General features: G+C 40.8%; 1 protein-coding gene across 1 annotated transcript in view; it reads left to right on the top strand.

Annotated features, from left to right (window-relative positions):
* The window catches only part of cnksr2a (connector enhancer of kinase suppressor of Ras 2a), a 100,230-nt gene that overhangs the window by 86,649 nt on the left and 1,348 nt on the right, over window positions 1–12,233 (top strand). Inside the window, 3 exon segments of the mRNA XM_016274228.1 lie at window positions 1,438–1,538; window positions 4,008–4,527; window positions 11,000–11,199. Of these exon segments, the coding sequence (XP_016129714.1) occupies window positions 1,438–1,538; window positions 4,008–4,527; window positions 11,000–11,199 (821 nt within the window).

The following is a 12,233-nucleotide window of genomic DNA, read 5'->3' as shown; positions in this document are numbered from 1 at the left end:
GTATATTATATATTGAAATTTTGATAAAAAGTTATGAAATATTAAAAACTTAGAACATTTACATTAACATAGACATTTACAGTAAAGTCTAAAAAAATGCATTTGCAAAATGTGGTGAATGTTTGTCTTAAACATTTCCTACATCATCTTCATAGGATGTTGAGATGTCTAAAAAATAGCCCAATGCAGAAAAAAAGACAAAAAAGGGAAGGAAAGTAGGTGTGTTTCAGGTAAACTGATGTTATGTGATCCACAAGTCCACAACAGAGGTCAAGGTTTGGCTAGTCTCAGCAGCCTCAGACGTCACGCCCACGGACCGTTGACTGACTTTTGAAACACTTAAGGAGTTTCGAAGTCGTCATCGGATTGGTTGAATTATACAGGATTTCCGGGAGACGTGCGTGTCGCCTTCTTTAACGTTCCACCTGGAAACAAAGATGCTGTGATGCCAAACCCCCTCATGAAAAAAGAAAGCTGTCGTGTTTACAACTGTGATGACGAGCGCTTATCAGGATCAACTAAACGCTGGATTTTCAAAAGTATGTGAAATATTTAAAGTTTGCGGCATAGAATCTTTAAAGGGCTAGTTCACCCAAAAATAACATTTCTGTTATTACTTACTCACCCTCATGCCGTTCCAAACCTGTGAGACCTTCGTTTATCTTCGGAACACAAATTAAGATGTTTTGATGAAATCCGAGAGCTAGTCAGCAACACAACTGTAATGTTCCCAGGCCCAGAAATGTAGTAAGGACATCAGTAAAATAGTCCATGTGACATCAGGGGTAATTAATGACAGAATTTTCAGTTTTGGGTGAACTATCCCTTTAAGCTTTTAAAAGAATCAAGTACTGGCAAATCATCAACAAATCCATAAAAATATTTCCTGCCAATGTTGAATGACCAATGCAGAAAGATGCTTTTAAGAACGTGATGGTGTAATTACAGCATCTGTCAGCAGGGGGTAACCTGCTAACCAGCCAAACTTTAGTCTCGCATAACCAGACCTTCAGACTGACGGCTGAACGTCTGGAATCCATGGCAGCTTTCACTGGCCAAGGCCCGTCCATGAGGCCGTTTGACCGACATGTCAAACAACCAATCACAGCTCGTTTCGTTCAGCGTCACGTTTCAGGGCGTGGGAATGTCACCACAATAACAGACCGATGTGCAAAACTCTCGTACGTATTTTAAAATTGACTTTTGTCTTGGATTTTCCTACCTGCGTTTGACATCACAAATCAGGGTAGACTATAGTGAAGGTCTAGGTACTGTGCAGTAGAGCATTTTATTACAGGTTCTCATTGAAAAAACCTGCATGTGCCTTTGTGCCCCAGATGATCTCCGAGGCTTTAATTTAATTATTGTTTACTTTATGGAAATGTTTTGCAACAAGCTAATGACTCCCTGCATGTTCCTCTCGCTCTCTTCCAGCAGACTACTGGAGTGAAAGTGAACACGAAGACAATGAGACGCCCTCGACGCCCAAACAAGACAGCCCACCGCCCCCTTATGACACGTACCCACGGCCACCCTCAGTGAGTCAGCATCCAGCACACACACAGACACACACGGCTCCCTCTCATTGTGTAATCCCACACAATAGCATGGCTTCATAATGCTTGACATTTGGCATTTGTAAAAGAGCTGTTTTGTAGTGCCGTCCCCCAGACCTGGCCTTACCACGTCACTGACTGACTCTCTGTGTGTGTGTGTGTGTGTGTGTGTGTGTGAATGAGTCAGACCACCTTATCTCTGAGCCAACTGTAGAGATGCAATGAGATTGAGTCTTATCTTTCTGTCTCTCTTCTAGGGATGGGCGATATGGGTTTAAAAATATATCATGATATTTCTGGTATTTATTGCGATAACGATATCAATGACGATAATCCAGAAAAATTCTGTTTCTTTAGAGAAAAGTATTATATTTCCAATTTTACCCGAAATAGGGTGTTGTGAGCATTACTGAGTACACATGGCGACCTTGCGCAGAAACTCCACATATCCATATCAGAAGTAATACTACTGACAACGCTCCAGGAAGGGATCCAGTTATCGCTGAATAAAACGCACAACGGAGATAGAGAAACTTGATGATGAAAAGTGATGAAACTTGAAGACAATAAACATACGATTGCACAAAATATATGGTTTATCGGTGTTCTTCCATCTTGGGTACCTATTTTTATAAGGAAGGTATATTTATAATGCAATATGCTAATCGACATGGCCTTTATCACTATATATAATACTATCATTCTGTAATATGAAACCACATCTGATCACAAAAAGAAGTATTTCAAACACTCAACTATGTTATTAAGTTAATTTGGAGAAAAAGCATGTCAATAAATGATATCTGTTGGACAACAGGTTTGCAAACAGGCTTATGCACATGCAAAACTGTATCACAAACGTGCTACTGTACTACATTAATTAATACCGATTTTTGTGCACTGCACAGCCCTAACCAAACCAGTTACAGATTGTAAAAGGAGCTCGAGCTCCTCATTTAGCGATACTCCTCAATTTCACATCCGCCAGTCGCACCGCACTGTCGCACACAGAAATATGTCAACATTTAGACTTTATCGTTATTATCGTGGGAAGACTAATTCTTATCGTGGGGAGAATTTTTACCGGTATATCACAAGCTATAAGATAACACCCATCCCTACTCTCTTCGTATCTCTCAGTCTTTGTGAGTCACTATTACATTTACCCTGTGGTCTTGATAGACAGTATTGGATATTTATTTCCTTTTTAGCAAGTCTTATGAAACCTGTCATATTAATCATTGAGTAATATTTCACACAAAATCAAAAGATAAAAATATATTCTTTATTTGTTTTGTGAAGAAAACAAAACTTATTTTTAAGATTTCTATGACAATTCTCATCACTGTAAAAAAAAAAAAACTTAATGTAGTACTGTGAAAAAAATTAAGCATATAAATTATTATTATTATATTAATATTTATATGCCATTATATGTGTATGCGTTCCTGAATGTGTGTGGTTTAATTTATGTGTGTGTACTGGTTAAGAGTCACTGTGATTTGTGTATTTTCAGTGCAGGACTGCAGGGCAGGTCAGCTAGAGGCCACATACAGCAGCAAAGCTTTTATTTAAGAGCAAACAAAGCCACATGAATTAAACGCTTTTCTTTCCTTCAGGTTTTCTTTTTCCTTCTACAAGGCCCCTCCATTTCTCCTCCACACATACACACACACTGTTCCCATAGAGAAACGAATTAGGAGAGATTGACATTGTTAACTATTAGATCTCCAGAGTTGTCTGTTTTCATGACATTACAAAGCATCTCTATCTATCGTTCTATCGTTCTATCTATCTATCTCTCTATCTCTCTATCTATCTATCTATCTATCTATCGTTCTATCTATCATTCTATTGTTCTATCGCAACTATAATTAAACCTGTTTTTTGGAACATTGCCAATTGGTTGAAAGTTGGAAGAGCGGTTGGCCCATATTCAGAGTCTAATTTCACACTAACACAGCTTCAGGTTCTCCCTCCACTCCTCTGTCCCCTATCCCTTCATTTTTCTATATTCGGCAGTTTTCACCGAAACCAGAGCTCTCTCTCTGTTCATTATTCATCTGCTTGTCTTAGACGAGAGCGGGTATTCAGGGGCCTGGTCTACTCTCTGAGTTTCTTCATTAGCACACTTCTTTCTTGCCTTTTGCCTGAAGGTGATACGTGCAGAAGAGCAAAAGCATTGTGTCCATTCATGATTTTTAAACCTAGTGAATTTTTAGGGGCATGAATGATTTATACCTTTGAAAATGTAGTTACATGATGAGCATCAAAATCAGTCGTACTAAGTGTTTCCTTTCCTTTGGGTCATTTTTTTTACTTTGATACTCCAAATAAGAGAAACAAAGGTGGCTGGCGCCCCTGAGAATAGGAACGATGTTGTGTAAAAGCTTCCTACAATCTAGCCGATACTTGGGTTTAACCTAATGTTCGTGTTTTTCTCTTACACAGAACCAGGTGAGTTGTGCCAGTCCTTACCTAGAACCCAAGCACGGCCGCCTCTCATCCACAGAAACTTCACAGTCTCGCTCCTCTCACGAGGAGTACCGCTCCGAACCACAAGGGGGCAGCAGCAGTGGCGGTGGTTCCCCAGCTCGGAAGTCCGCCAGCCAGCGGCGCTCATGGCAGGACCTGATTGAAACCCCTCTGACCAGCTCAGGCCTCCACTACTTGCAGACCCTGCCCCTAGAAGACGCTGTGTTCTGTGAGCCAGGGGCGGGTCTTTCTCCGGAATATCGCCGCCAATCCACTCTGCCTGCCCAACGCACACTGATGCAGGAACATTACGGTCCCTTCCCAATGCTTGAAGGGGAGAGGCTCCGAGACCCCGTTAATGCAGCCGGGAAACCCCGCAGTTTCACCTTGCCTCGGGATAGCGGCCTGCATGCCCTCCTCACACCCTCCGCCAGCATGGCAGAACAGCGGGACCCCAGCCGTAGGGAGCTCAGCCGTTCACACTGCATCAATAACGGTGGGTCAACAGTAGTTCAAAATTATAATATATATATAACATACTGTATATATCATCCCCAAAATATAATAGATCTCCAAACCGCTGATACTTGGGTTGGGTCTTGGGATATATATATACAGTGCATTCAGAAAGTATTCAAACCCTCTTCACTTTTTAAAATTTGTTATGTTGCTGCCTGATACTACAATTGTTTAAATTCATTTTTTTTCTTATTAATCTACACTCCGTACCTCATAATGACAAAGTGAAAACATAATTTTAGAAATGTCTGTAAATGTATTAAAAAGAAAAACAGAAATAACACATTTACATAACTTGAAATTTAGCTCAGGTGCGTCCCATTTCTCTTGATCATTGGTGAGATGTTTCTACACCTTGATTGGAGTCCACCTGTGGTAAATTAAATTGATTGGACATGATTTGGAAAGGCACACACCTCTCTATAAAAGGCCTCACAGCTGACAATGCATATCAGAGTGAAAACCAAGCCATGAGGTCAAAGGAACTACCTGCAGAGCTCAGAGACAGGATTGTATCGAGGCACAGATCTGGGTAAGGCTACAAAAAAATTGTTTTGCACTGAAGGTTCCCAAGAGCACAGTGGCTTACACAATTCTCAAATGGAAGAAGTTTGGCACAACCAGGACTCTTCCAGGAGCTGGTCACCCAGCCAAACTGAGCTATTGATGGAGATGGGCCTTGTCTAGACTGGTGACCAAGAACCTGATGGTCACTCTAGTTGAGCTCCATGATCATATATGCAGATGGGAGAAACCTACAGAAGAAAAAAAACACTGCAACTCCACCGATCTGGGCTTTATAGTGGTGTGGTCAAACTCAATCCTCTCCTCAGTGAAGACGCATGAAAACACACTTGGAATTTGCAAAACCGCACCTAAAGGACCCTCAGACTCTGAGAAACAAGATTCTCTGGTCTGATGAACCTCAATTCTAAGCATCATGTTAGAAGGAAACCAGCTCAGCACATCACCTGCCAAGTACCATCCCAAAAGTAAAGTGTGCTGGTCACATCCTCATGCTGTTTTTCAGCGGTAGGGACTGAGGGACACATCAGAATAGAAGAAAAGCTCAATGTACCAAAATATTGAGCCTTAATGAAAACCTTGTCTAGAGTATTCAGAACCTCAGACTGGGGCGACGGTTTACCTTCCAACATGACAACGACCCTAAGCACACAGCCAAGGCAATACAGGAATGGCTACAGGACAACTCTGTGAATGTACAAGAGTGGCCCAGCCAAAGCCCTGACTTGAACCCTATCGAACATCTCTGGAGAGACCTGAAAATGGCTGTCTCCAGAAATAGCTGCATGCTCTTTCCTATGAAACTCATTTTAACCCTGCAGAATTGCTGTGGTTCTGTCACAAGCTCCTGACCCACTTCAGTTTACTTTACCGTAGTTGGTTTTGATTTACAAGGACAGTGCTTCTTTATAGATATTTCTGTAAGCCTGTTAGTTTTCATCTTTAGTGTCTGGACATGTATCATGACCACAAATCGAAAATTGCTTAAGAATTTATAAATCAGAAACATGGATACTAATTTACATTTACATTAAATTTAATTTACATTTTAATTGTTCCCCGAGGGACAATAAAACATTTAGCAGAACTTAAGCTTTGTCATTTTAGCTTCTTAAATTTAACTTTGTATTCATATTAATTTATATTTTAATATTAATTAAAAAAATATTAAAATTGAATGTTTGTTTATGCATGATTTTTGAAAAATAGTTTCAGACCAAACCAAAGTTTTCCAAAGGTTCATGAGGGAACTGCAGGGGGTTTGTGAGTTGATGAAAAGCTAATAATTAATTAAATTAATGAAGAAATTGATTTTGAAATTTAGAATAAAAATTATAAATACTTTAAAATAAAAAATAACACTGCAAAAGGCAAAATATTTTATTTCTTTATCTGCATGTCATTTGACCATTAAGCATCATAAAAAAGTTATGAACATGCAAGTATGATGTTAAATTATTGAAATATTAACTTAAAATCTCAAGCCGTACTTCACACTGACAAAAAAGTTTGGGAATACCTGGTTGTTAATCAGCTTTCAAAGAACTCGTTTTATAGTGCATAATCACACTATTGATTATAAAACAAGAGTCTATATTCTATATTACTACTTGCTTGACAACCATAAAATCCCTACAGAGGTGCAAATTAACTTTATTACTTGGAGGAATGATTGTAAATGACTGTAATACTCTGCCTCATGGATTATTGCTTTAGCCTTAGCAGTAAATTCTGAATGGACTATTTATTCTCCTGTTTTCTGTTTGGTCTGGTGTCTGGATAGACTAATTTCTCTCCACAAACCCCACAGGAAGCCACCCATTTGCTGCTGGATTACCACTCTGTTTATCTCCCTGTGTTACTTTTCATCTTCCCCTCATCTCACAGTCTATCACCTCATGGCTCATTGCCATCTCACCATCTATATTCCCCATCTCGCTGCCCATCTCCACTATCTCACCACCAATCTGCCCGTCTCACTTCCCATCGGCTTTTTCCCAACTCTCTCTTCTAATATTCCCCTTTTTCGTCATCTCAGACGGATCTCCAGCAGCCCGCTATATATAATCCCAGTGGCTTTTAATGAGTCTCCCTCTTATCTGTGTCTTTTATATCACTCTGTTTCTATATCTCTCTGGAGGAGTAGGGGGCATCTGTTAGTCATCCACAGAGCCCATGCATGCTGTACTACATACTGAAGAGAAAAGAGAGGCACGGCCTATTGATCGTGACTCTCAATCGCATGTTCCCCGGCAACTGGAGAAAAAAGATTGTGTCGTGCAGTGCCAGAGTTTTCAGAGTTCTGTGCCAAATTAACAAGTTCTAAAAGAATCACAAAGAGCTTTAAAACTTCATTGAGTTACTTCAGTTTAGTCGTTGTTATTGTAATCCATCACATGACTAACCAAGCGGTCGATAAAATGCTTTTTCTTTCAAGTTATTGCAGGCGTGTAATAAAAGCAGGGCATGCCAGCTTGCACACTAAATATACAAAAATCTTCTAATATTCCCCTTTTTCGTCATCTCAGACGGATCTCCAGCAGCCCGCTATATATAATCCCAGTGGCTTTTAATGAGTCTCCCTCTTATCTGTGTCTTTTATATCACTCTGTTTCTATATCTCTCTGGAGGAGTAGGGGGCATCTGTTAGTCATCCACAGAGCCCATGCATGCTGTACTACATACTGAAGAGAAAAGAGAGGCACGGCCTATTGATCGTGACTCTCAATCGCATGTTCCCCGGCAACTGGAGAAAAAGATTGTGTCGTGCAGTGCCAGAGTTTTCAGAGTTCTGTGCCATTTAACAAGTTCTAAAAGAATCACAAAGAGCTTTAAAACTTCATTGAGTTACTTCGGTTTAGTCGTTGTTATTGTAATCCATCACATGACTAACCAAGCGGTCGATAAAATGCTTTTTCTTTCAAGTTATTGCAGGCGTGTAATAAAAGCAGGGCATGCCAGCTTGCACACTAAATATACAAAAAGTAATATGTTAAAAAAGTTAGAGAGACGTGGCCTGACTTAGTGATCTAAATAGACAGTGATTTTCCAATGATTTTTGGCATATAATCAGACATGTGTATGGGGCTTTGGTGCATAAATGGATAATGCTGGAATGAATAATTATTTAGACTTTATTCACAAATTGTTTTAGTACACAACTGATTTTCATCTACAGCTGCTCTGTTATAACCTCCTTATTCAGTGTTCATTCAAACTTGATTCCATTGCCAAATGCTACATATATTACACATTGCATCTGCAGCATGTGGTGGGAGGCGCAGTGTGAGACTGCTGCCCTCTTATGGTTGTTCAAAATAGTGTCTAAATACACGCCCTACATACAGTATCTGCTAATAAGTCCCAGCACTAGATACTGTTCATGGCCCACATGTTTTACCTACACAAACACTACAACAACAGGACTGGAGTGACTCAACCTATATCCTGACTAACACATGATCACCTGCATATACAGTACGTATGCAGACAGAAAGAGCAAAGAAACACATGACATGCCACCCACTTGACAGAATGTCTGTCAGAGTGATTGATTGCCAAACCTGAGTAGCCTTAAGGGAGTTTTTCTCTGCTTTGAAAGGTGGTTGGGTTAAATTAATTGAACATGTCATTTTAAAGATCTGTCTTCTAGTCTTAATGTTCTACTTTAGGTGTCTACCATCACCAAACTACACTTACTCAACCCGTTAGACCATCCACGTAAGACCATCTAAAGACCATATTAGACTAGCTAATAATTATGATTGAGTTGACCAACTAATAACCAGCTAAAATCACATGATCAGCTTATACCATGTTGGACCAGTTACTGGTTATGTTGACCAGCTGATGCTGAAGCAAATGATCAGCTTAAAGGTTTAGTTCACCCAAAAATTAAAATTAGCCCACAAATTACTCACCCTCAAGTCATCCTAGGTGTATATGATTTTCTTCTTTCAGACGAATCCAGTCAGTGTTATATTAAAAATTGTCTTTGATCTTTCAAGCTGTTTAATGCCACTCAGCAGGTGTTGCATGCATCAGTCCAAAAGAAGTTAAATAAAAAGCGCCCATCCATAAAAAAGTGTCTCACACAGCACATACAGTGAACAAAGGCCTCCTGTAGCGAATCGATGCGTTTTTGTAAGAAAAATATCCATATTCAAAACGTAATAATCACTTTAATGTAGCTTGTGCCAACAGTCCTACACGGAAGCAGCTCCGGGCGGATGACCAAGATGAGGTCAGCTTTGCTGGGAAAGATCAAAACAAAACAACGGTCACTTATTAGAAGTGCAAAACGAGGATTTGTAAAGAAGAATGTCGGAGGATTTCAATATAAGCCAAGAGGAGACTGGTTTTGGTAAGGAGAGTGGTAAGGAAACTTTGCTTCCTTTGATCCTGTAAACAAATGTTGGTTTTCACAAGACTCACCGGCGCATGCGCAACGCTGAACTCATACGTCATGCGCCCAAAGCTGCTTCCATGTAGGACTGTTGGCGCAAGCTACATTAAAGTGATTATTACGTTTTGAATATGGATATTTTTTTTACAAAAATGCATCGAGGCCCTTGTTCACCCCCCGGAGCCATGTGAGACACTTTTTTTAAACCATTTTTAATATACACCTTTACATATACATCTAGGACAGGGGTAGGCAAGTTCGGTCCTAGAGAGCTGCAGTCCTGCAGAGTTCAGCTCCAACCCTGAAAAAAAAACTCACCTGCCTATAGCCTTATTAATCCTGAAGACATTGATTAGCTTGTTCAGGTGTGTTTGATTAGGGTTGGAGCTGAACTCTGCCGGACTGCGGCTCTCTAGGACCGAACTTGCCTACCCCTGACCTAGGATGACTTGAGGGTGAGTAATTTGTGGGCTAATTTTTATTTTTGGGTGAACTAACCCTTTAAAGCAGCTAATAGACAGCTTAGATCAGCGAATGGCCATCTTAGACCAGCAAATGACTATCCCATCTTAGACCATGTTAGACCATCCTATCACCATTTTAGACTGTTAGACCAGCAAACGATCCGCTTAGACCATGTTAGACCAGCTAATGATTATGCTGACCAGCTGATGATCAATAAACGACCAGCTTAAACAGCTTAGATCAGGAATGGCCATTTTAGGCCATCTAATGACCATTTTAGACTGTTAGACCAGCGAATGATCATCTTAGACCATGTTAGACCAGCTAATGATTATGTTGACCAGCAAAAGACTAGCTTAAACCAGCTAATGACCATCTTAGAGTATGTTAGACTATCTGAAACCAGCTAATGACCCACTTAAATCATGAAAGACCATCTAATGACCAGCTTAGACCAAATAATTATCATGTTGGCATGCTAATGACCAGTTTAAACCAGGTAATTTACAGCTTAGTCCATGTTAGATCAGTAATCCAATCTTAGAAACTATCTAACGGGTTCCAAAATACCTCTTCAGTTCTAAGCTAGATTTTTTTTTAAGTAGGAAAGTGTTAAACACATTGAGAAGGGCAGATGTGTGTGTGTGTGTATGTGTGTGTACATTGCAGACAGACAGAGATGGAGAGAAACCCAGCACTCGTTTCTTCAAACGATAACAGATAAAAACCGAGACGATGAAAGAAAATGTTCCCATATTTACATAAATCTGAGTCTGATTAAGAATTTATCTATGCCAACCTGATGAAAGACACTGCTCGTCCAGGTTTTATGTCATTTCTCTCTTTCTACCTTCACAATCCCAGACTAACGAACTAAATAAATGAGCCGAGCATCATCAGCATACAAATACCAGCCTACACACCTGATTGAACATTGAAATGCACAGTTTAAATGTTGCAATCTTTTTATTTCTGATCCAATCCCACTCAAAATTCTGCCTTGCTGGTCAAGCCACCCCTCATTAACTCTGGCTTTCTGTGGCGCCCCCCACAGGCGGGGAGCAGGAGTGCCATGGGCAGGCGGATTCGCTTGGTGATTTGTACCGGGCGCTGGAGCGTGCCAGTCTGTCGCCTATTGGTGAGCACCGCCTTTCCACCCGTCTGGAGTACAAACACCTTTTCATCCGGCGTTGCAACGATCCACAGTTAAATGACAAACTGCATCATCTCCGCATCCTGCAGAGCACGCTAAAGGTATCTGACCTCTGCTGCCGCATGGGTCCCACTGCACCGTGTGTGCCTGTTTGTTTCATCTGTCCCGTCTGCCCGTCCGTCCCTCTCCGTCTGTCTGATGTCTGTGGGGTTCTGGGGAAAGCAGGAATTTTGTGTGTGTGTGTGTTTTAGTAGTCCATTTTGACACAATGACTAAGTCAAACTGCTATCCCAGAATCCCATCCATGTTAGACGGAGTTCTCTGTCTGGTGTGGGAGGAGGGTTTTGGCCAAACTCTGAACCCTGCTTCTCTGTGTTGGGTTAATCTGGTTTAGGCTTCGCCTGGTGCCATTGGGTCTTCCCATGGTTTGGTCAGTCAGTCCGTGCCTATGCTGTGAACCCCCCCTCCAACCCCAGGCTGTTACACTGTGCTTATTATGTTGGGGCAGAGCCTCCAATTGTATTGTGAGTATTATAAACAGTTGGTCAATAGAAAAGAAAGGTTCCAAAACATAGGATCCAAGGTGAACCATTAATGATGAGCTAATGACCATCTTAGACAATCTAATGACCAGATTATGACAGGATAATGACCATCTTACACTAGTTAATGACCAATTTAGACCAGCATATGAGCAGCTACTGACTCGCTTAGGCCATCTTAGACAAGCCAATGGCCATCTTAGACCAGCTAATCACCTTGTTGACCAACTAATAACAAGTTTAAACCAAATAATGACTATTTTAGACCAACTAATAGCCATGTTAAACCAGCTAATAACCAATTTAGACCAGCTAATGACTATCTTAGACCTGCTAATCACCATGTTAACCAGCTAATAACCAGTTCAGATGAGCTAATAACCATCTTAGAACAGATAATCACTATCTCGACCAGCTAATAACCAACTTAAACCAGGTAATAATAATTGGTAAGGCCAAACTTTTCACTGAACCGTGCTTCTCAGCGGGTTAACCTGCTTTAGGCTCTGCCTGGTGCCATTGGGTCTTCCCGTGGGTCAGTCTGTCCGTGCCTATGCTGTGAACCCCATAAACCAACCCCAACCCCAGGCTGT

This window comes from Sinocyclocheilus grahami, unplaced genomic scaffold (assembly GCF_001515645.1).
Source record: "Sinocyclocheilus grahami isolate Dianchi unplaced genomic scaffold, SAMN03320097.WGS_v1.1 scaffold85.1, whole genome shotgun sequence".
Lineage (NCBI taxonomy): Eukaryota > Metazoa > Chordata > Actinopteri > Cypriniformes > Cyprinidae > Sinocyclocheilus > Sinocyclocheilus grahami.
Note: the sequence above shows the minus strand (reverse complement) of the source record. Positions and strands in the feature narration are given on the sequence as shown.